The following is a 24,848-nucleotide window of genomic DNA, read 5'->3' on the forward strand; positions in this document are numbered from 1 at the left end:
TCACTGCTGTGTAAGGATTCATGTACTAATGGTACCCATGAATCCCAGTACTCTATATCATTCTGATGAGAAAATGGTTCTCAGGACGACCCAGGACACCTGGGGTCATGGACCGAGACATCCCAACCATCTCAATTGGTACCAATACCAAGATGGTTGCGTCCTAACACTTGGGATGGCCGAGCATCCGAGGACAATTTTTTTCCTCTTCGTTCTTATTGTGAGCAGTTGTTCCGGTTCATCCTGACCCGTCCACGTACCAAAACTTTAATGCTTGCTGTTGTGACTACGATTGAACATGTTTGGAGGGTGGAACCATAGGCACAGCATGTTCCCTCCATGATAGACTATCCTTATGCTTGACATCTTTTCAGAACCACATTGTCTAATTCTTTATTAGACAGTTCCAATAATTATTGACAGATGCTCATCTTTTCCTCCATTTACCAAGAAAAAAGTCAATAATTAGCTTATTTTGATTTCCTCTAGTTGCTAGAGTGGCCCTAGATTCCAACTTTTGACCACCCTAATAATATGAACCCATTTTCTAAGAAAATCACATCAGAATCATCAAAACTTAATACAAGATCCTCCCACATAGCACTACTAATAAGCCAATGATTACTAGTCATGAAACTGGAAATCCTCGGTACAAACATGATGTTCTTGATGCCTAGATTATCATGAACAATAAAACTGTTCCTAGTTTCAGAATTAAAAGCAATAGGTACTTGGAGCAGAGTTTCCCCTGTATTAACCGATGATAACCTGTCAGCGAACAAGAAATCCTCAGTCAAAACTCGCCCAGAAACCCATGTAGGATCACAAATAGACTAGAAATAAGACACATATCTAGGCGGTTCAAAATCAAATCCCAGTTGTCTTGATCCAATTCCATAGCCATTATCTGACCTTGCCGGGCTCAAGAATCACAGCACCACCAAGAAATCCTAACCCGCTCTCATAGCGCATTGCAATCCAACGATCTTGAAAAGATCGTGATCTTCTAGAACGACAAAACTGCTTCTAGTTCTAATTCTCAAAGATCTTAAAGATCACAAATCAAAGCCGGTAGGAGATGTTCTTGACGCCGTCATATTTTCTTGAACGACAAAATTGGTTCTCATTCTTAAAATAATTCAAGAATCATGACACCAAGTTCGGCAGGAGACGTTGTTGATGCCATTTTAGATCTTCCTAATTCTTCAATATCCTAAAGATCCTGACATCAAATTCAGCAGTAAACGCTGTTGATGCCTTTGTAGATCTTCGTGAACGGTAACAATTATTCTAATTCTCGTACGATTTGTGAAAAAGAGAAGGATTGGTACCTGGAGCGGAGATTGACGCGGGTTCTTGGGAGCAGCAGTAGCTGGCAAGAAACTGCGACGCCCTTCGTCTCGCCATGAGTCCCCAGCTATCTTGCATCTGGAGCATACATTTTTAGAGACGTGCCGGAGATACAGCGGGAGCAATTTATAGGACCCACCCTGATCGCTTGCCGATATCGTGGATGGACGGCAGGGATGGAGCGAGAACGATATTATCCCGGATGCCGGAAGCTTGGTTGATTAAATACTTGCTTTTTATCGGTTGTGCAGATGCGGTGCACGTGGCTCGTTGAGTGTAAGGTACATCTGACGGATAGTTGTGGTTCCGTCTGATCATGATTAGATGGAGTTGATTTGCCTTCTCTCTTTTTATTTATTAATCACTAGAGTTTCGCACATACATGGGACATGCAGAAAAATTGCTATCAACTTGACTTAAAAACTTTCATCTGAAACCCCATAATTAGCTCAAACCCGCGGCTTTGAGCGAGATTGTGTATTAGTCCTCGATCTCATTCTAGGGTTTGGATATCCGTAGTGTTAGTTTTTTTTTTTTTTTAGTTTTAAGTTGGTGAACTTTTTCTGAAAAAAAAAGTAGAGTCAAATACTTGGATAATTTTGATGGAAAACATTCGCACCAAATTTTTTTGATTGAAAGCATTCGCATCAAGTTATAGAGATTCTAGGCATATATATATATATATATATATATATGAAAAAAAAAGAATGAATTTAAAAGAAAAGAAGAGATGAGCTTTCTCTCGCCTCACCTGTCTAGGCTGTTGCTCGTATCAGAACCCTTCCACAACGACTTTTATTTGAATCTAGGCTCTATAAAATCCAACATTAGCATCATATGTAGTGAGAAATTTAATCTGATTTCTATTTTTATTTTCGCTTGGTCTAGGTCTCCGGCACTGACTTAAGAATGTGTATTGAACATAAAATTATCTACAAATATATGAATAGTGAGGGTTTTACATCCATTATGTACTACTAGAATTTAAGTATGCTCTCCACATGAAAGTAGAAATCAATGGGTTGGACAAGAGCCCAAAAATGGCAAACCATGAAGGATATTGCAGCAATTATATTCAAAGTGGAGTCAAATGTTTGATCCATAGCACATCGTAATGGTAGATGTAGTTCACATTATAATAATGGATAGAGGGGATTATTGTTGCAAAGCTAAGATTGTTTTTTACAAAAATAGTCTCCATAAAAAAAAAAAAAAAAAAATCAACGTCTATTTAAATTGGAACCAAATAACTAGAAAGTTGATACTGTTGTGGCATAATGGTCATATAATTATAGAACTTATATCATTAAAGCTCTCTCTCTCTCTCTCTCTCTCTCTCTCTCTCTCTCTCTCTCTCTCTCTCTCTCTCACACACACACACACACACACACACACACACACACACACACACACACACAAAGAGAGAGAGAGAGAGAGAAAACAAAGATCTATAGCAGCAGCAACTGAACCATACATAAGCAATTGTAAATTACAATGTCCTAAGCACAGCTAGATATCGTGCCCAGCAAAGAACAATCTAGTCATTCGGATCATCTGCCCGTTAATTCCATCCCCCCCTCCCCAGACTTTTAGCTACCATAATTTTGCTTGAAGTATCTAACCTAGAAACAAATCAGGTTGATTAGATAATCTTCACACTCATTTCTAAGCTATGTTTAGTTGGAGGGTGTTTAAGCCCTAGAATCAGGATGGGACAAGTGACTTCCATTCCAACTATTTGGTTAGAAAAAAATCCATTTCTATTTCAGTGCTGAGAAAATAAAAATGCCTCCATCCCCAAAATCCAATCCCGACTCTTTCTTAGTATTCAAATCCTATTTTAATTCCCAATCACAAACCAAATATATCAAAAAATATAACTATTCCAAATCCCATCCCACGCAACCCAACACATCCATAGAAAACCAATTCCGTAAACCCAAACTAATTTATGGTGTCATGACTTCCCTTGGTCCCCCAAAGGTGGGTTTGTACCGTTGCAATCACCTATTAACTGCGAAATTGTAGTAGTTTGCATGCCTATATTGAGTTAAAACAGAGGCACCTGGAATTGCCCGGCATATTTCAACTCCATAGGCGAATTCAGAACACTACGGACTAGCCAAGGCCCGTTAAGCGTTAACAAGAATAAGAATAATCAAACACGGGGACCAGCGTCGCCCACTGAGTGATGCTAGCGTTTTCTTTTGAGAGATACAGTGGGATGCTGGCAGTGGGGAGAAATGCCAAGCCAAACCAAGCCAAGTATCACGCTAGCAGTTCGCTGGAAACTACAAACTTGCACCAAGCAACCATACATGGCAAAGCGGTACAGCTACAAATTTCCAAATGACACTGTTAATAAGCCAGCTTTTAGTAATATCTTTATTGGCTTGTTTCATTACACATTCGATCTCAAGACACCACCTCTCAGACTTTAAAATTACAGATTCAAATACCAAAAGGAGAACCGTGCAATGACATCACACAAACCCCAATAAATATATACACAAATTGGATGAGACCAGACAGCTCTCTTCAATCCTCCACAGCTGGCTGAAGGATACCAAAGACTACATGCCCTGTACAAAGCCTGGCCAGAGCCCCATGCGACCTCTAGAATGCAGACACTGTCATCTGAACATTTACACCTACCCGAAACTGGAAGACCACTCTATACAATCCCTTGGATAAGATATATGTGCATCAATCGCATTCACCTTCTCCGCCTTTTGGATTCGAGCCTTTTGGATTCAACCTGCAAATGATAACAGGTTCACTTTTCTCAGCCTGAATAAGAAACAGTAATTGATCAGGGAAATAACAACTGATTATACATAAAAATACAAGTGAAGAAATCTCCTCGCTGCAGTAAATCTACAAAACATGAAGACGCACAGTGCTTGCCAGCTAGTAGTAGTATCATTAACAAAGCTATGCAATCAACCAATGCTGCCAGCTCATTATAGAACCTTTTTTTTTACTTTTGTAAGTGTCAGTATTTTGTTTTTTGATTTTGTTGGCCGCATTCACACTCGTCGAGTGTAAGCCGCCGTTGTCCCCAAAAAAAAAAGTGTCAAAATAACATGCTGCCTCAAAAATTTCCATATAATATTGCATGGAGCCTTCTGGAACTTCCTAAATTATTCAAGCAACTTGAGTGATACAGCACCCACGAAAAAAGGGAGAGAGACAGCATTGCTTAAAGTGAGAAAATCAGATTAGTTGACAAGAGTGAAAAGAATGACATAATGAATTTCATGATTCTTGAGTAATCAACAAGGGCAAAGCAAGGCTGCTCTTGCTCCAAGAGGGGGCAAAAAATGAACAATGAGAATTTCCTCCATGAAAGGTGTATGTTAAAAGTAGAAGGTTGCATTCTGAAAGAAGATGATTGTAATTTGCACAAAATGATGTAACCATTCTCTTCATAAAGATGCAGAAGTATCTAAATAAATGGGCTTCATAAGAAAACTACATGGTACAGATTTAGAGGGTGGCATGATAAACAAGCATAATTTACCTTCAATAGATGAAGGCAATTTTATATTCCAATACCATGACTCATTTAAAGAATCGAAGGAAACTGGAAAACCATATGCAACCATCATGAATGACCCATGGTCCAACAAAAAGGTGCAATAGTCCCAGTTCATTTATCATGTTAATTTGAGAAGGGCCTCATAGTCACACAAATATGAGATGTCTATTTCGCAAAATTACAAGAAATAAAACAAGAAAACAGCCTCAGCAACTCCCAAAATTATTGCATCAGTCAACCCTGAAACAATACTGACCACCATTGGGTTTAATTGTTGTCCCTAAAAGGCACCTACACCTTGTAAAAGCACAATTCTCACCAGAATCAGGTCAATTTGGGGGGCGGCATTCATAGTGGAGACCAAAGCCAACTGCTGCTTGCTCCTCATCAAAGTTGGGTTAAGCTGTGCCGAAATGTTCACACAGAAGTCCCATGGCTTAAATAACAACTCAAGCATCCCAAAAGAGAGTTAACCCATGCAGCGCTGCCTATATACTCATTTTAATGTCTAATACTTTATGTATGACAGTATAAGCATGAAGGACATATCGATTTATGAATTAGTATGAGATGTTTCCAAGTTTATACTTTCCATTGACTTATTACATCTTGATATGTTTCCCCCTGACTATATCTTTTGAAAAGCTTTCCTCATTTCTTTGAACTTTTTAGGCTGCCTCGACCTCCGGGTGTCAGATTAGTGTCTGCCTGGTTGCCTAGGCACTAGGTAGCCCCTTGGCTACCCATCGACCACTTGGAATCCTTTAAGATAGCATGGGGCATGTCAATTCCTACTCATTTCTCTACAATAATGGAGTAAATCAGAGCAGGTTGCTTGTAGGGGAGATCCTAGCATACAAACTAAGCAACAATCCATCTTGTTATTTGAACTTCTTTCCTACAGCCAGTTAGCATCAGCCTTCCACCTCATCCATCCAGGCTTGGGACTGATGTCAGCACTGAATATAAACTTATCAAGTCTAAAGAACTGCATTACAGAACTTTCTAACTGATTCTTTGCGAGAACATGATACCATAATTTTAGTTGGAAGACACTGATATATACACTGCTGTATGCATAATTTGGCTGCAATAGCACCTCAATATTAACTACCAAACATTATGCCATTTGATACTTCCATTTATTATTACTACCTTCTATTATGTCATTTTGGTACTTCTTTTTAATCAATACTGCCTTCTAGAGGAATAAGATTATTAGGAAATCAGCAAGCTCTGCACTGGAATACCTTTGATTCTGATTCTCTTGAAGCACTAGAATTTTCTGTCTTCTTTTCATTTTGAGAGGAGCAACCTTGACAGAAAAAGTGTTCAAGCTTCTTAGCATCCTCAACAGTCATATCTATACAAGCAGGATGGTACCTGAAGCAAAATTCAGCAAGTTTTTGAAGTTCTAACATTTAATATGTTATCAATCAACAAGACAGTTATAATTATGATGGCAGCAACTAAAAAAAGGAAACAGAAAAGGAAAAAAAAGGTCTTGCTCTGCATATAAATCATATGAAGCATATAAAATATGTTATACACAAGGAATGAATAGATCTAACATGAAAGAATTTATGCACATTCTATTAAAGAAAAAGATATTAAATTTCCCTAGATAACATAAGGCATCCATGCAAAAGAGATTTTTACTAGAGCAGGATAAGGTTTGCAATCTCAATAACAGACCCCGACCAGTACCCAACCAATACACCCCACACCAAGTGTTGGTATGGTACATACCTCAACACCAATACTCGATACAGAGGGCGTACCTAGTCTTGCTACCCTACTGGTATGGTATGGTATGCCCCCATACTGGTTGGTCCTAGACTGCAAACCTTGGAGCAAGATATTTTAATCATGACACAAATCAAGTACCCAAATTGTCAGCATTAAACCAATGGCCTCATTTTTTGTTTTCAGAGTCCTGAAAATTTTCAACATTCAATACAAGGGTCGTAATATGGATGAAACAAAAGAAAATTAGCATGTGATTCAAATGAATTTATGTAGATGTGCACATATTTGTCTAACAAAATGAGTATGTACATAGGAATGGGGGTGTATCCACATATATCAAAGCATCTGTACATGGGACATGTTTCAATTGATGAATGACAAATTTATCTGCAGACCTTTATAAGCATTATTTTTGCAATGTAAAGACATCAGCATAACTGAACAAGTTGATTAGCAACTGTTCATGCATTGCATAAAATTTTAAAGTATGTCATCATATAAAGAGTCGTCTATCATCTACAATACAAACAAACATAAAAACATACACGTGCATGTGAATGCATGCGTCAGTAAGGATATCACCGAGAATGATAAATTCATTAAATTATCTCATCTTTTTTAACACTTGCTCGCTGAGTTTTACAATACAAAAACGTAAAGATCTTGCACTTCATAATGTCTATGAACCTATTATGAAGATTGGCTCATTCTCAGATCTTCGCAATTGGAAGATAAATTTCAGGTGTCCTTGCCATGTTCATGCAATCACAAAGCAGTCAATTACAATTCAGCATCAGGCCATGAATGGTTCTTGTACTCAAGAGAAACCATACAGGTCGGTTCAAACCAAACCAAGAACCTTAGATGCAGGGTCAGTCGGTCAGACCATAGGCACCATCCATTAATTGCTAATTCTAAAACCAAATTTCCAGAGAAAATAGCAATGCATGATCCTATACGGAAGCACATGTGAAGATATTAGACCACCAGTTTATAGCTCTTACACAATTATGCTACCATAAAGCTTGTTTATAAAGTGATACCAGAGTCCTATCAACACTTCCATAACTGCCCATACACTTAATAAAGTTGCTTTAGCAAGGCCCAATCAATTTCCCCAACGGGAAAGGCAATCATACACTCACCTTGCAAGATAAGTGGTGTGCCTTACCGTGCATAAAGGGTATCATCCAAGAAATACAACCACAGTTCACTCAGCCCCTTTCAGTGATATAACACTAATTTAGGCCACTCTACTTTGATGAAGTAAAGATTTGATTCTACAGTGATTATCTTAAGAAAATTAAATTTTTACAAATCACAATACAATGCCAACCACACGGATAATTTCCTATTCATTGAGGAATTTGGCATAAGTAATGACCAACGCACCCAGCAGAGTTCATGGTAATTAGTTTCTGGACCAGTGAACCATGACACAACCAAAAATAGTAAAATACACTTTGATAATTATCTTATTTTACCAAATAGTGACTAGATATGGCATCAATTCTCTAGCTTCAAAAGTCCCATCTTAAAGCAGTCAGATGAACAATCGACGCCTCTCAAACAGTTAAGATGTCAGGCCCTGTGGGAAATGGACAAAGACTCTAACCATTTAAGCAAAAAGTAACAGAAGTGCACAAATTGCACAAAGATTAGAATCCTTTGTCTTTTTGGGTGTAACTTCTTGCATATTACCAAAGCTGATCGCTCTAATTCTCTTTATCTGGGACTAACACAAGTATTTTCCAGAAATGTTAGCAGTTCCAATTGCACAGAAACCAAATAAATAACGGCAGGAAAAAATGGGTACCTCAATATCAAGAAGGCACTACAAGTGTAAAGGGTGGTGTCATGTCAACTTTCATGTCCGAAATCATGACCCAGTCAGAAGGGTAAATTTAAATTTTTTAGTTGTCAGAGGGTGCTGACAAGGAAGTTTGGGGTAAGTGTGATCCAAGGTAACAATATTCAAAAATATCATATATTTCCACCTCTTATCATACATATCATATGACAGTACAAGAATAATAATGCGCATGTGGGAAAATTCTAGATAAAATGCATCCATCTTTGTAAGTATGGTTCGATCAACAGTGCTGCCCAGAGTTGAATTTACAAACTTTGGATCAATTATGGTTGAATTCTTTTGAAAAAAAGAGGAGTAAGGATGACTCGGGCTTATCTGGATTTATTGGGTGGGATTGAAGTCAATCATCTGAAGCCTTGGGTTCAGGCTTTGGCTCAACACCAAAAGAGACCATCCCTACACAATGGCATCCTTTAATCCAGCTTGGCAGCATGAGCAAGCAGGTTGCTAAATAAAGTTTTAGAATCCCAATAAGCCATGTTTATGTAGCTTTTAACATCTCTGTAACTCAGCATTCATCAATGTCAGAACAAGGGTTCGATATCACCCACTCTATATGATGAGTCCTTCCTTTCGTTTCCCTCCATCTTGCTGTGAAATGCATTGATTCTCCTTTTATACATTTACTTAGACCTGATAGCCGTGCACTTATAATAGCAATTTAAACAATAAAAAGTCTATAAATTATCATTTTTTCCATACATTGGAAATATTCAACATAAAACAAATAGATGATAATATTATTGTTTCATGCATTCAGGGTTCATGTAGAAATACTACAAAAAATACAAGTTGTGTATACTTTACACAGGTGATATCTCTATCAAACCCAAGAACTCATAGTCTGTGATCAGAACATCAATAGAAACAATACAAAGATGGTTAATATTAACATTAAAGAGGCTTACCAGTCAGAGCAGCCCTCACACTGGATCATAAGATCATCAGGGTTGTAAGGCATCTCGCACTTGCAAAAACTGCCACATATAATAATTGATAAAAAAACAACTATGAAAGAAACAAAACTACAATAGCTTATCAAACAAGTTATTTATGGCATTATCTGAGGAGGAGGAGACAGAGACAGGTAGAGACACAAAAATACACACATGCACAAGTGCTGGCGTGCACACACAAAGAGAGAGAGAGAAAGAGAGAGAGAGAGAGAGAGAGAGAGAGAGAGAGAGAGAGAGATCACAAGATTCAAGTTAAATAAAAAGAAATGTTCTGTGCGAAGGGTGCAAGTTATTTAATCAAAATTCCCAGCCAACACTTCTTGTTGGACCTCGACTCATCCCCTCATAACATACTTTCTAGTTTCTCTCACTACGTTTCTTTTAACACACAAATGTTGACGTTGGAAGAAGATCTAATAACATAATATGTGAGCAGGATTTCTCCTGACAACTCAAATGGTTTCTTAGAAACTTAATTCATTTGAAAATGGAAGTGGGAAACTAAGCCTTAATGAATAGGCAAACATCCCGCCATTATAATCAGTTAACATTTTCACTTTTCAGGCAGGTCAGCTTTTCTAGCAGACCATCATCCTCCACCGTCAGCTATAGGATTGAAATAATTTCTATGAGTTCAGAGATACCAACCAAGAATTTTTAGCATCCAATTGATTGCAACATTCAAACAAATGCAAAGTCCACAAACCACGACTCCATCAAAGAAAAAGAAATATTTAACACCAAGAACAAATCCTTCGACCCAACAAGTGATCACTGGTCACAAGGGAACATCAACTCATTATTCCAAAACTTAAAGAACTAATCTAGACACTGAAAAGTTGACTTTGGGGCATAATAATTCCAAATGCGTACAAGCCTACTAGCTGATGCCAACCAAAATCAAACATGAATCTATTAAAGCCGTCAACTTTAAACCAATCCAATCTCCTGAGGACTATAATATGTAATATAAACACCAAAAATATAACAAATTATAATTAAAAGAAAGAAGGAATTGGATGGAGGGATTCATACACAGCGATTCTGTCGGGAATAAAACTACCAGTCGCGGACTTATACTCGAACCGGCAAAAGTAATCGTCGCTGCCGACAGCGTCGAGCTTGGTATAGTTCTTGAAGCTGTGAACGAAGCACTTGCCCTCGATGGTGTCGGCGCTCTGGATGTCGTAGTGGTCGGAGAGGAACACCTCCTTTGCCCCGTGGAACTGGCGCCGCCCCCCAATCGACTCCTCCGGCCGGTAATACCACCGCACCCTCACCTTCACGTTGGACCCCCGCGCGCCCGCCTCGATGCTCTCTACTCTCGCCACGTAAGGCAGCTTCGATGAGTCCGGCGGCCGCATCAGCACGCAGTCCCCCGCTGCCAAATCCCCGCCGAAAAATCACAATTCCAAGCCAAATTTGCACCAGAAAACACAATCAAAACATCTAACTCTAGGTTTTTTTCTACAAGGACTGGAGAGGGGCGAGAAAGATTACGTTTGATGATTTTGTTGGAACCCTTGATCGTATAGGAGTCTAGGGTTCGCTTCGCCGGCCGAGGCTTCGCCATGAGAGAGGGTGAGAAGGAGCCAAAGAGGGTATTGGGAGAAGAGGGGGGAGACGAAGAGAACAGCAAGAGAGAAAGGAAGAGAGATATTTACTTTTATTTTTTGAAAAAATTAAGGAGGTGGTGCGATCTCGAACAAATCTATATTGCATACGAGTGTACAGTGTTTCTATGCGGGAGCTTTTATCTGCCGTTCATGGCTGGCCGTCGCGCTGGCTGCCGCAGTCGCGTTCGGCATGTACGGGCGGACAGGCTGGGTTTAGAAGGTAAAACGGACGGCGGATTTGCAGCCCGTATATTGATTTGTATGCGAGAGGAAGAAGATTGGTTCGTACGCACGTCGTCTTCTAGAAAAATTTCCCGCTTGTAAGCAGAAACAAAAATGGTGCGGACACTGTGCGAGGCTCCTATTTTACCATAATTTTCTCTGGCACATATCTTAAAAAAAATCAAAAATTAAATAGTGACATAACTTCTTCCATCGGTCAATCCCATAACGTAAGAAAAAACAAAAAATAATTATATGCGCAAAACCATCTGTATCATTTTCCTTCTTCATGGGGTCTAATCTTCTTCCTTAACATGCCATTTATCCCACTAGCTCCTCTTCATTCTTTATGAGTCTTTTTCTTCTCCTCCAAATTTTTTAAAATTTTTACACTTCAAAATTTATAAAATTTAAAAAATAATATATATATATATATTATATTAAACAAAGATAAAAATTTATATACCAGTACTAATGAATACCATATTTTAAAAACTATATATCGATTTACCTATATTTATGTATTAGCTTGTTAGACGACCAATTTACTTGATGTGTATCACCTAACCATATAGTGTATACAAATAAAAAATATATTCAGGAAACTATGTATTGATTTACCTGAAAGTATATATTAGATTATTACTAGATATATATCAAATAAGCTTACAGTATGTATCAAAAAGTCGTCAAGTATGTATCATTGGTAAGGTAGTACATACCGATGAGCATATATTTTGGGAATTATGTATCATTTTGCTTAGAGATAAGTATTAGATTACTAAATAGCTAATTTGTTAAGTATATATCATCTAGTCATATAGTGCATACCGATGAACACCATGGTCTAGAAATTGTGTATCGATTTTATCTAGATATATGTATTAGCTTACTAGATATCTAATTAGTTTAGTATGTATTGCTTAGCCATGTAGTATATACCGGTAAAGGGCATGTTTTGGAAACGAAAAAGAAAAAGGATGTCACACATGATTTTTTTTATATTTTTGATTTTTTTAATGAAGAAATTAACTACTCTAACATATGGCAAAAAAATTGGGTTTTTTTGCAGATATACCAGTCTTTAATGCCGACATGGCGATTGACTGGTCGAAATTGCGAACCTCCCATGTGGCCGAGGTAAAGCAATTGATGTAGTCTTTTAAGGATTCTCCCTCCTGTTTGATGGCGAAGAGGAGTCTGAGATCCGGCGCTGACACCGGCTAGCGGCAAAATGGATGGCGAGCTGCCTGCCCAGCTGCTCGAAGGAGAGAATCGAGTTGGGCTTTAGTCTGGAGAACCAAAGATGAGCTGCCTTACGGAGAGTCACTGGGAAGGCTCTGCAGAGTAGAGCGTCTGTGGCTTCTTGGAGTGTCATAAGGGCCTTGTAGCTCTCCAAATGATCCAGAGGATCGGATGAGCCATCATATGGCTCAATCTGTGGCATCTTGAACCTCTGGGGGATTGACTCATCCATGATCCATTGAGGGAATGGAGACTCTGTTGTAAAGTCGAGGTCGGCATCTCGCTTCGGAGCTCGGTCTCGAAGCATCTGTATCTACCGCTCCAAGTCCTCGACTTTTCTGCCGAGCTCGGGTGGGGCTCCTGTTGCAGCTCGGCATGGGGCAGACCCCGCCTTAGATGGGTGCTCCTGTGCTCGAGGCATCAGGCTTTGGCACGAGCTCTCAGGGTAATGGATGCGCGACAAGCCCTTCCGGCTTAAGGGTCGAGCTCAGTGGGAGCTTCGATGGTGGCGATGCTCTACGGAAAAATGACGTCGCGAACGGCGTCCTGAGGACTTATGCTCGTGAGGAGGGAGTAGAGGCTGGTCTTCTACTTGCTGCAGGCCTTGAACGGCCGCAGTGAGTGCTTGAACTTGTTGGACAAGCAGGTTGAACTGCTCTGGCTGGACTTGAAAATTTTGGTCTGCCGGTTCTGCAAGAGGTGGACTTTGGAGCGAGTTGCCGAGAGCTGATGCCTGGCTTCTCAATGCATTTGAAGCTCCTTGACCCCTCAACTTCATGTTCACGACTCAGGGCCTTCCCTTCCTTTAGCGCCAAATATATTATGGTTCAAATCTGGCCCGAGGGTGACCACGCCGGATGAGTCGGAGGAGCTGTCGGAGTGTGGAAGGAGAGAACGGAGGCCACCTCCTGCGCTGCGATGTACCTGCACAAAGCCTCACTAGTGGGGTTCCGGTGAAGGTCCTCCGACGCTCAAGTTCGAGTGGGGTAAATTTGGTCTAGCCAAAAATTCCTTAGAAGTTACCTGTTGGGGTTCTTTATAGTCCCGGTAGGAGCACTTAGGTGGCGGAGGTATGGCCCGTTCCCATCATGAATAGGAGTGGTGCGCAGCCAGAGCTTGCTTGTGGCGCACAGTGCAGTCCGTTCTTGGCGACGGTAAGGCGTTGACAGATGTAGCAGGGCATGGTTGGGGCAGCAGGGCATGGCCCCTGATTGATATGTCGTGGCGTAGCCAAGAAGCAAAGCATGGTGCGATGAGACTGCTGCAGGGCATGGCCTCAGCATGTGGACGACGAGGTTAGCCTTCTGAGGTCGGCTCGGCCTTCTAAGGTCGACATTCTGGGGTTGACCTCCTGAGCTCGGCCTTTTGGGGTTGGCCTCCTAAGCTCAGCCTTCTGGAGTTGGCTTTCTAAGCTCAGCCTTCTGAGCTCGGCTTGGCCAAAATTGGGTGACTTATGCCGAAAAATAGGACGATCCATTTTGCCCCCCATCAGTACCTATACCATCTAATACTGTTTAAAAACAAACAGTTTAAACTTACAATGACTAGAATACCCTTATGGGTAGATATGCAAAAAAAATTATGAGGATATATAGACAAATAACAATTTTGCAAAAATATTCATGTAATTTTTTATATTTAGAAGGGTATACATTCAAAAAGATCAAAACTCAGCCGAAAGTTGTCAAATCTTTCATGATTCAGTTGGATCGGCAAGTCAAAAAAAAGCTAAGTCACATTATCGATTTTCTTTGTTTAAGATCTTAACTCGGTCAAGTAAGAATATTAAGTAATCATTTTGGTAATGCTATTCTCCATTAGATTTTGATCTAACTATCATTGTTGAGTCTAAGACATCCATATATTCTTCATTATATTTAAAAGATCAATGCATATCGAATTTAAATTAATTATAGATGCTTAGATTTGTAAAATATTTTTAGTCATTCGTAAATATTGAATTGTTGCTTGTTTGTTGAAGCAAAAAATTCGTAAAAGCAACATGATATTATTTTATAAAAGTTAATATTCATATGAGATCATGCGACATGATAATATTAATATTTTTTTATCATCTTTTTCTACCAAGAACAACTAAATTATCTTTACTGAATTTTGATAATATTTTATTAGATTTTTTTAACTATATATCCTTCTAAATATATGAAATTATATGAAAATCCTCATAAAGTTACAATTTAAGTGTATATCCTTAATTATTTTTTTTTGCATGTCTATCCATAAAAATATTCCAATCATTTTAAATTTAAACCATTTATTTTTTAATAGCATTTGATTGTATGAATACATATAAAATATATATATATATATATATATATATATATATATATATATATATATATATATATATATATATATGGGGATTGATAACCTACTCTCTGTTATGGTAGGTTATCAATCTACCTATTTTTCATTGGATAAAAAATACCCTTATGTAACTTTTAAGGGTACTTTATGTCTTTTTACAATCTCACATTAACTCACCCTCTCAACCCCCAATTAATGCTCTCTCCTCTCTCTCTCTCCGGTGTGTGTGTATGTATATATATATATATGTGTGTGTGTGTATGCATATATGTATATGTATGTATGTATGTGTATGTATGTATGTATATGTGTGTGTATGTATGTATGTATGTGTATGTATGTATGTGTATGTATGTATGTGTATGTATGTATGTATGTATGTATGTGTATGTATGTATGTATGTATGTATGTGTGTGTGTGTATGTATGTGTATGTATGTATGCATATGTATATGTATAAGAGAGAGAGGGAGAGAGCATTAATTGGAGGGGTTAAGAGGGTGAGTAAATGTGAGATTGTAAAAAGATATAAAGTAACCTTAAAAGTTATAAAAAGTAAGGATATTTTTTGTCTAATGAAAAATGGGTAGATTGATAGCCTACCCTAACAGAGAGTAGGTTATCAATCCACTATATATATATATATATATATATATATATATATATATATATATATATATATATATATATATATATATATATATATATATATATATATATATATATATATATATATATATATATATATATATATATATATATATATATATATATATATATATATATATATATATATATACCTCTGCTGCCCGCCTATGTCATTTTCGTTCGCAAAGCAGGAGGTGGAGCGGTGGGGAGGTGGACTAAACGGTGGCTTTGGCGGTGATCTCAGAACGGGAGCGCTACGAGATATTGATGCCACGGCGGAAAATTCCCAGTGACATCAAAACGGCGTTTCTCATGCGGCCGCAGCCTTCCCTTTCTTTTGGTAGAAATCGGCAAATGTTGCAGATGACGTATTCTCCCCCCCCCCCCCCCCCCCCCCCCCCCCCACACACACGCACACGCACACAAAAACCTCTCTCTCTGGCTTCACAATCCATGCAAGGCTAACAAACAGCCCTCGCCCAAAGAAAGAGCTAACAGCTGGTATCTCCTCAAACAATAGTTCAAGGGTTATTTAGTTGAATATAATAGAGATGGACAATTTGCAATTTTGCAATGGCCTGGAATGATGAGATAGCTAAACAGCAAGAATGGCACAGCAAAACTGAAAACGAAATAAGAATACCTGTCTTATTTAACACAACCAAGAGCATTGGTGTTTACACAATCAAGATGTTAAGTTACCATCTAAAGTTGCACATCCCATATAACCGTTGTCCTGAGGATGCATTACAATCTACAAGTGGATAAGATTCTTGAAACAGTAGGTACCCATCAGGAACCAACCAACTAGGGCAAGTGTGAAGATGAACAAGCCTATCAAAAAATTTGTGCCACCGAAGATGAGTCCAGTGCAGAGTACCACAACAAATGGCAAACAAGATCTCAATACTGATTTTTTGTTAACCCAAGTACCCCTCAGAAAAATCAAAGCTGCCAGGTTCACCACATTCCATTTGCTGTGACCGCGATAAAGCAATCTGTTCAGGCTGTTTGCAACAAAGGAGTGGCAGTTGCAGGTAAACAGGCTGTAAGATCTGTGCTGAAACTCTTGGGTGCTTTCCTTGAGTGTGTTATCCCATGTCATGTTTCCATCAGGCTCGATCAACTTATAGCACTGCCAGGTGTGAGAGCAAAACAAATGAATTAACTGTTACAGATGATGAAAAAATAACAGGATGAGATACTTTGCCTCCACCAATCACCAAAGCACAAAAGAAAAATGTCCTCATAGTTACCACTGTTAGTGAGTCACCCTAATTCTCTTTTTTTTTTAAAACCTAATCCGAACTTCAGATGTTAAGAACAACCATATTAGGGAGTGCATGGAAGTATTTCATCTAAAAATGCTCTGATGAATAATAAGAGAAATCAAATTAAATTGAAAAATCAAAATTACCTGTTCTCTGTTAATTTGCATGTAACGGGCGACTGCTCCAAAGGTAAAGTTGTCAACACAAACAAAGTTGGGGCCAGCAAAGTCCAAGATCACTCCATCCTCTCTGCAGATACCAATGTGGCCAATGAAAGGTATCAGCCAAGAGATGACAGGCAAGGGGGTCCAAACTATGCAATACGGAAATCGAGCTCTCCTTGGATCTACTGGCCCAAGCTGAACATTCCTGTTAAGCATCAGTTCATCTGCAAAGATTGCTTCTGATTCCATAGCCCTATAAGATGGGTGCTGAAGAAAAGGAATTAAAAGCTTCAATTAGGGTAAAATTGCAATTAAAGACTAGAAAAGGATTTTTTTTCAGGAAAAAAAAAAATCATGTTGGGAGATGGCTTCCCATGTCCATTTGAGATGTCATCAGCAGACAAGAAGAAATAAAACATATTAAGGGAAGCCTCTAAACATTGACATGTTTCAGAAACTCTTATGGTAAAACTTGAAATATAGAATTATAATTATCCGCAATTTCACTAAAGATGAATTTATTGATGAACATTATCATGCCCGAATGAAGAAATGAAAGCCTAAATGCGCATGCATGTATGTGTACTTTAGAAGACCGGAAATAAATATGGAAAAACAACAAACTAAAGGTAAACAAAACTGTTGTTTTCAACAGAGGGTTTTTAATACCAAACAGACCTATAATGTCAGTAAGAGCATTGATCTGACAACAACAGTTCATGTGTCCCCTTTCTTGTCCGTAGCAATCGATTGCACTCAGGGGAGAGACTGTTAAGTCAGAACCTAAAAAACAGACATAATGAGGTTATACAAGCCTGCTACTCATTATGGCACGTCTCTTTGGGGTAATATATTCCTCGAGGAAAGACGTAACCATAGGTTACATCATCAACTATGTTAAACAGACAAATCCCTGCAGGTCCAATGTGTATGTCAACATCCACAACACACCATTTAGCCTGGGTCTGTTGATGGATTTTATCTGTAACCTATATTATTGTTCAAGAAACCCCCAGCATTTCTAGTCTCTATTTCACTCCATGATCGAAAGTTTCCAAAAAAACCTGACTTATCTGGGTCAAGCAAAAAATAATTTTCCTTGATGATTTTACCAGGAATCTGGTAATTCAATCGTATCTCAATTCATCTTTATCACATGTTTTTTTTGTCACATTTAGGCAAAATGACAGATTCAGCTTAAGTGAGTACATTGGATGACTAATGCGTATTTAGCAAACAAAAATTAAGAATGCACAGCAATTACTTATCGGACCCCTATCACTGCTGTGAGAAGTAATGTCAAGTATGAGACCCCTATCTACACTGGCGACACCAATTTTTATACTCTGTGTACATGATGAACATCAGTCTGACCATATTCCAGTTGAATTCTACAAGACTGTTACAAGGTGCATGAAAGCTTCTTAACAATTCATTATAATTGTTACAAAGTAAAAAAAAAACTTTTTTCATGGGTATGCTAGATTTATCGCATGTTCCTTAGGCTCTTATATTCTTGTGAAGCAACAAGCTATAGAACTAAAGTCCTGACTAAAAGAGTACTTATTGCTAGAATTCCTGGGCAAGGAGGTATACTTTCTGAGCATAATGGACTCTAATACCAATATTGTGTGGGTGGGCGAGTGCTGGGGTATCTGGAAACACAATTTTTATTATCAAGAGAACAGCTTTCATCTGCATGATAGAATCTTCGAATTCCGACAACTTTCTTACTTTCTCTAGCCCGCAAAGTTTCTGATATTACTTCCATTACTGATTTTGTTTCCCAGGACATTAATGAAGCATTAATACAGAAGAAAATTCTAATTTCATGAGCATTTATCCTATCAGGATTCCCCTGTATTAAATCTCAATGCTCAGATAGTGCCATGCACCCAATATACCGCACATATAATATTTCTTTTTCTAGCTTCATGCTCCTCTTCTTCTATTATGTGGAGCTTGCCCTAACCTTTGAAGGCATGACTCCCAAAATTGTAAAGCAAATCTTAATATTAAAATCTACATGAAACAACAAAGAACTAAACCACATGTTTTAAAGAAGAAATACAAAATTTCTAGTATCAACAAGTTTAGATACAAATACATCAAGACCATTTTTTTTCTTTCAGGTGACCATTCAGAAGAACAGGCCAGAGATGTCTGCATGATCCATATTGATAGCTTGGTACTTGTGCCCACAAAAGATCCTTGATCTTCTTGCAGTGCATGCAGCATGAGATCCTCAATTAAGAAAGGGTACTTAAAGAGAAAATGCTCCTGGATTCAATATCTTTAGCAATAAGTGATCTCACCCATCAAGGACCCTCTCAAATTTGTGGATTCATGAAATGATTTAGTCCCTAATGTCCATAACAAAGTGCAGTTGGGATCCTTCCTGCTGTACAAGCCATTACCTTTTTTAAAATATTTGGAAAAAAGAAATGTGAACATAAAAATGAGAGCCTACTTCATAGCCATATAAAAAGGTTCTTTGGAGGAACATTAGTAATTACAGTTACAGAAGAAAAATCTAATGGTTGATCAACAAAAGTATTTAACTCAGCCAGAAGGTTCGCCGTACCGGTACCGAACCCCGTACCGGTGATGCACTAGTATAGGCGTACCGAGTGTCGGTACGGTACGGTATGCGGTATGCCAGACGTACCGATACCGGTACCTATCGATACCGACCAGTACGGACCGGTACAGCATACCATGGCCAGAATAATATTCACATCTTGTATTAGGTTCTCAGCCAATTAATAAGGGAACCTTAAAGCATGAACCAACCATGCACCACCACCAGATAATCGATAACTACGAAAACTATCAGCTTGTTTTTCAGATTGATTCTTTTTTTTTAATTTCTTTTCTTTTTATTTCTTTTTCTTTTCTCATCAACAAAATTTGAGCGACCTCGTGAAGTGCTAGGATGTGCAATGAGATAATAGAAAATGAGTGAATATTTTCACCAACAAGGGTAACATCCATTTGATCATAAATTTCTCCATGTCTGCTCCAACTAGCCATGCTGAAATATGATTTCTGACAGATCATTGAGGAAACGGATTTTTTTTTCTTATTTTCAAGATATTACAAGCAGTAATTGAACTTGCAAAACGTCGCTTTTATAAGAATTACCATACTGTCCGATACTACCAGGGCAAAGATGAGCAAAGGAATAAATTTTGTAATGGTACCACAAAACATCTTGGCTATAGAAATCTCTAAGAACAAAGTGAGTCGAAGCGACTAAAATGCAAATCCATAAGTTCTCTAACCTTTCGCATATGCAATATTCCAGCTCGGAGCTCTGTGACATTTAGGATATGCAATGTCTAGGTCACCACCTCTCTTCTAACAAGCGGAGAAATTGGATGAAATTCTAAAGATAAAATGGCAAAAACGTGTCATAGAAGATGACAAACTGTCTGATGAGATTATAGTAACTGCCATAGAAATTATACAAAAAGAAAGAGATTACAGTGAATAATTATCCAAAGTTTATTGCTTTATTCATGAATCAAGTCAAAAATCTGCCCTAAAAGTTCATATATTTTCTTGTATTGCATATAAAGGAATTCAAAAGGTTTAATTTACTCTACTCTAGATCTGCCATAGGAAATTTACCATGAAAAGAACCAAGCGATCAAAAAAAACTGGGAGGATTCCCTACAAAATCTTAATAGCTATACAATCTGTAACAAAATTTATGCAAATATTCAAATACCGCGAAGTTTTACGGGAACGGCACGGATTTCTGATAGCCGATGGCGCTATCCTCCCCTTCTTCCTCAGGTCTCTCTCCCTCCGAAAGGATCGGTATGGGGAAGAAAGAGTAGGATAGCGGAGGCTGCGCCGGCGGGACACCGGCGGCGGCGGAGCACGGCGGGTGGAGGGGATCGACGGCGGAGGTGGAGCAGCGGAGGTGCCGCAGCGAAGGGGAAATCGCGAAGAGGACGGTCACGGAAATGTCGTGTGGAGCCTCGAACACCGTCTCCCGGCGGCGGCGCAGCACGGCGGGGTGGAGCGGATCGACGGCGGAGGTGAGCAGCGGAGGGGAAATCGCGAAGAGGACGGGACACGGGAATGTCGTGTGGAGCGTCGAACACCGTACAAAAATGTTAGAAAAGGGAAAATCTTTGCTAGTTCTTTTGATGGACCCTTTCCTTGTTAATATGCGAAATGAAGGACAAATCATATTAGGGATGGCGGATGCGGAGGGATAGACTTCGTTCTCAGAAATCACGACGCCAACCTAGAAGCTGTAGGGCCATCATTTTTTCAACTCGTCTATGGTATACGCCGAATTTAGAGCCGCCTGAAAGAGTATTTCTTATGCCGCATAGGTACTAGAAGTAGATCACCTTTTTTTTGAAAAAAATTCGACCATGATGATTGAGTAAATTTGGAGTTGGGATCGCATAAGTAAAGATCGGCCGCTGCTCAAGGACATTCACAGATTTTTGAAAGAATATGGCTCCCACCAGACCACGTACGTCTATAGAGAGGCAAACGGTTCTGCGGACTTCGAATACTATAACAGCTTATAGTCTCGAAACTTTTAGAACTTGCTGAACAAAAATTATTTATAAATATTTTTAACTTACTTTTTTTTCATAAGAGGAATGGACCTACTATATATAACATAATTATCCAAATTCAAATTCTTGAATGCATCGTTGGAGATTTGAATCCACTTTCAGCGGTTGTTGGCTTGACAACATAATATTTAATTATCTCCTGTATGTAGGACTGCAAAATAATCCAAGTTGGTATTTGTAATTAAGGATCAAGTTGATTAAGGTTCGGTTAAAAATTTAGCAAAGCTCGAACATAACCAATGTTTGGCTCGTAAATGAGCCAAGCTTGGGATTGGCTCAATTAGAACATGACTTGAGCTCACACATAGTTAGTTCAAAGTTGGTAACGAAGCCTCAACATAAAAAGGTTAGTAGAAATATATAAAGGGTAAATTTGGCTCAAACCTTATTTGAGCCGAGCATAATTGGAATAGCCGAAACAACTTTTGTAAGAAAAATATGTTAGAATAATTTCAAAATATGGGCTTACACTGATTGCGTATTTTTGTTTTATAAAACGGATTAGACGTATGGCTCAGAATGGTACTATGGTTAAGCCCAATATGATGTGTGATCATTTTGTTTTATGGGCTTTGGTGCACCTTGGATGTATAGGATTGAGTCCTATTTATTGTGGTACTTTTGGTATGTAGGCCAGGAAATCCAATTAGGGTTTTGGAGCCTTTAATGGGAAGGCTCCTCTATGTTTCCTATATATAGGCTAGGTCTCCCTCTCCTCTCCGTATGGTTGATAGCTTGTCCCATTGACGGCTATCTTTTGTGAGGAGCAAGGAAGGGAAGATCCAGCCGCTATTATTCCAGGTGATTAAAGATCCTATTCAATATGTCTTCCGCAGGTATATCTCTCAAACTTGAATACGGTAATTATGTGATTCTAAATCTTAGCATGTTATTATTTTTATATTTTACAATTGGTATCAGAGCCTCCATGCTAGGATTAGAATCCTTCATATACAATTATTATTTTATCTGGATTTATGGATTTTATGCATTGGTGAATGGATCTTCTGCATAAATCGATCTTCCATTGATAATCAAATATCTGGTTTGATTTTATTTTAGTTTTGAATGAAATATGATTGTATATGATTTTTGGATTAAAATTAGAAAAAAAGGGGAAAAGGGTTTTCACTGTTCATCTTCTTCCTTTTCTTTACCGTGAGCTCTTCTTCTATGAAACAAAAAAAAAAGGAGAGGCAAGGCCTCTCGGCGTGGGGGCCTTCTCCCGGCCACCCCACGGCCGGCCTCAGGCCGTGGGGGCTTTCTTTCGGCCACCCCACGGCCGGCCGCAGGCCGTGGGGGCTTTCTTCCGGCCACCCCACGGCCGGCCGCAGGCCGTGGGGATCTCTTGGGGGCCTCCCGGCGTGGGTGGCGGCCATGGGTGGCAGCCGTGGGCTACCACCATGGGGCTGCCACCATGGGGCAGCCATGGGTAACAGCCACGGGCTGCTTCCCAAACAAACAAACAAAAAAAAAAGGGGAACAGCGATGGCCAGAAATAAGATAGATCAAAAAAAAAAAAAAATTTAGGGTTTTGCCCTTTTGGATGGGCTTGGGCCTACTGAGCCCAACCTGAATGGGTCCATGGTTGCAGCTTGGGCTCTTTTATAAACCAGCCCAATTTTATTTAATGGACCATAATGGGTTTTGGGCCTGGGCTAAGAGTTAGTAACCCATTTAATTATTGTTTAAATACTGAATAATTTGAATTAGGCCCTCATGCATATTAATTATTAAAATATTAAATTTTGGATATATCTTGCTCCCATATATGCTTTTTGTAATTAATATCTTTGTTTAATCAATCACATGTATTTTTGATTATGTTTGAAGCATGTTTGATGATTATATTTTTGTCACATAAATCATTACTTTTGTGATTGAAATTTGTTGGGCATAAAGACTATCCTTATTTTCCCATTAAGAGAATATTTTGAATTGAAGTGGGTGGTAGTCACCAAAGTGGCACACTCACTGATATTTATCTGATTTTCTCAAAAAAAAGGTAGCATTACATTTTGGCAAATCATTAAATGCAATATCTTACCCGAAGGTGTTATTGTGTATGATGATTTGGAAAAATGACATAAAGTGATTAATGGGATTGCATTAGCCTAGAATCATTCTTCTGCCCAAAGGTGATGGTGTTTCGAAAGCTGATGTGATTTTGTTAATTAGCTTCATGATATGTCTTAAGAGTACCTTATAGCGTGTTGTGTTGTTAGCCCAAAGGCGACTCTACAATGATGCACCGAGGCTCTTACCGTAATTAGACTTATATGTTTTTCAAGTTGATTACGGACTATCTAATTAATAGCCCAAGTTGATTAGATAGATATGTTATCATACATTGATTGCATGCATCACTTTTGGATGATATTAAATAAAATATGTTGTTTTCGCAGTTTTGAATGCCTCTTTCCTATCAAGCCAATTGTTTGCTGTTGAAACCTTGACTGAAAATAATTATGTGAGATGGAAACGAGATATAGAAATAGCACTGGATCTCCTGGGTTTAGATTTTGCTTTGGAGGAGCAGCCTTCAAAACCAACAGATAAGAGCACTATCAAATACAAGGCTGAGTATGTCAAATGGGAAAGAGCTAACAGGCTATGTTTGAAGATTATCAAGCGTTCCATATCTAATTCCATTATGGGTGCTATACCGGACAACGACAATGCTAAGAATTTTTTGGATGCTATAGGACAACGATTTGTTGAGTCCGATAAGGCTGAGACTGGGGACCTAATGGATAAATTTATGAGTATGAAATATGATGGTGTTTGTGGGGTTAGGGAGTACATCATGAAAATGCTGCACATAAGTTCTAAATTGGAAGCCCTCAAAGTTTCCATTACAGAGCCTTTTCTTATCTATTATATTCTTAATAGCCTTCCTAACCAGTTTAATCAGCTTAAAGTTGCTTATAATGCCCAGCATGACAAATGAGATTTGAATGATTTGATTGCTGTGTGTGCCCAAGAGGAGTATAGAATACGTCGTGAGACTGTTGAAACTGTGCAACTGACCCATCAGCCTTCTCAAAACAAGAGGTCTTCTCATAATCGTAAGGGTAAGTTCCATAAGGGCAACAAACCTCACTACAATCAGCAGAACAAACGGTATGTTGGGCAGACTTCTGGTGGTCCTAAAGGAATTATGAAGAAGAATGACAAATGTAAATTCTGCAAAAAAAAAGGGTCATTGGCAGAAAGATTGTTTTAAGTTTAAGGCTTGGTTGGAGAAGAAGAAGACTTCATCAGGTATCTCCTTGGCT

At 38.7% G+C, this 24,848-nt stretch overlaps 4 protein-coding genes across 7 annotated transcripts in view; 1 reads left to right on the top strand and 3 right to left on the bottom strand.

Moving 5' to 3' along the window:
* The window catches only part of LOC103717795 (probable D-2-hydroxyglutarate dehydrogenase, mitochondrial), a 33,817-nt gene extending 32,342 nt beyond the window's left edge, over window positions 1-1,475 (bottom strand). The window contains 1 exon segment of the mRNA XM_039134555.1: window positions 1,332-1,475. Within this exon segment, the coding sequence (XP_038990483.1) occupies window positions 1,332-1,437 (106 nt within the window). The 5' untranslated portion in view covers window positions 1,438-1,475.
* A 2,211-nt stretch (window positions 1,476-3,686) lies between these two features.
* LOC103717794 (chromatin remodeling protein EBS-like) lies at window positions 3,687-11,127 on the bottom strand. 2 transcript variants are annotated; one of them, XM_008806310.3, is made up of 5 exons: window positions 10,970-11,124; window positions 10,505-10,850; window positions 9,422-9,490; window positions 6,142-6,274; window positions 3,687-4,108 (listed from the first exon to the last, which is right to left on the bottom strand). In XM_008806310.3, the coding sequence occupies exons 1-5, from the start codon at window positions 11,040-11,042 to the stop codon at window positions 4,067-4,069; spliced, it is 663 nt and encodes a 220-aa protein (XP_008804532.1). In that variant the 5' UTR covers window positions 11,043-11,124; the 3' UTR covers window positions 3,687-4,066. The 2 variants fall into 2 exon arrangements, with proteins under 2 accessions (XP_008804532.1, XP_008804533.1); XM_008806311.3 differs by lacking the exons at window positions 3,687-4,108; window positions 6,142-6,274 and adding an exon at window positions 6,281-9,104 and having other exon boundaries at window positions 10,970-11,127.
* A 5,024-nt stretch (window positions 11,128-16,151) lies between these two features.
* LOC103717793 (protein RTE1-HOMOLOG) lies at window positions 16,152-21,154 on the bottom strand. Of its 3 annotated transcripts, XM_039134556.1 has the most exons (4): window positions 20,697-21,154; window positions 20,248-20,351; window positions 16,946-17,230; window positions 16,152-16,663 (listed from the first exon to the last, which is right to left on the bottom strand). In XM_039134556.1, exons 2-4 carry the CDS (start codon window positions 20,254-20,256, stop codon window positions 16,283-16,285), a joined length of 675 nt encoding a protein of 224 aa, XP_038990484.1. In that variant the 5' UTR covers window positions 20,257-20,351; window positions 20,697-21,154; the 3' UTR covers window positions 16,152-16,282. The 3 variants fall into 3 exon arrangements, with proteins under 3 accessions (XP_038990484.1, XP_038990486.1, XP_038990485.1); XM_039134558.1 differs by lacking the exon at window positions 20,248-20,351 and having other exon boundaries at window positions 20,710-21,151; XM_039134557.1 differs by lacking the exon at window positions 20,248-20,351 and having other exon boundaries at window positions 20,697-21,146.
* A 1,793-nt stretch (window positions 21,155-22,947) lies between these two features.
* On the top strand, window positions 22,948-24,520 carry LOC120104119. Its single transcript, XM_039114648.1, has 2 exons — window positions 22,948-23,002; window positions 23,976-24,520. The coding sequence occupies exons 1-2, from the start codon at window positions 22,948-22,950 to the stop codon at window positions 24,518-24,520; spliced, it is 600 nt and encodes a 199-aa protein (XP_038970576.1).
* The last annotated feature ends 328 nt before the right edge of the window (window positions 24,521-24,848 follow it).

The sequence above is a fragment of the Phoenix dactylifera genome, chromosome 16, assembly GCF_009389715.1.
Source record: "Phoenix dactylifera cultivar Barhee BC4 chromosome 16, palm_55x_up_171113_PBpolish2nd_filt_p, whole genome shotgun sequence".
NCBI lineage: Eukaryota > Viridiplantae > Streptophyta > Magnoliopsida > Arecales > Arecaceae > Phoenix > Phoenix dactylifera.

What these genes read in the sequence shown, in the direction of transcription:
- LOC103717794 (XM_008806310.3), bottom strand. Translation starts at nt 11,042, where the DNA reads ATGGCGAAGCCTCGGCCGGCGAAGCGAACCCTAGACTCCTATACGATC. An exon ending in ATTCCCGACAGAATCGCTGT is followed by an intron (nt 9,491 to 10,504) that starts GTATGAATCCCT and finishes TATATGTGGCAG; the next exon opens with TTTTTGCAAGTGCGAGATGC. An exon ending in TGTGAGGGCTGCTCTGACTG is followed by an intron (nt 6,275 to 9,421) that starts GTAAGCCTCTTT and finishes ATTTTGCTTCAG; the next exon opens with GTACCATCCTGCTTGTATAG.
- LOC103717793 (XM_039134556.1), bottom strand. An exon ending in TGCAAATTAACAGAGAACAG is followed by an intron (nt 16,664 to 16,945) that starts GTAATTTTGATT and finishes CACACCTGGCAG; the next exon opens with TGCTATAAGTTGATCGAGCC.
- LOC120104119 (XM_039114648.1), top strand. Translation starts at nt 22,948, where the DNA reads ATGGGTGGCAGCCGTGGGCTACCACCATGGGGCTGCCACCATGGGGCA. An exon ending in CCACCATGGGGCAGCCATGG is followed by an intron (nt 23,003 to 23,975) that starts GTAACAGCCACG and finishes TTGTTTTCGCAG; the next exon opens with TTTTGAATGCCTCTTTCCTA.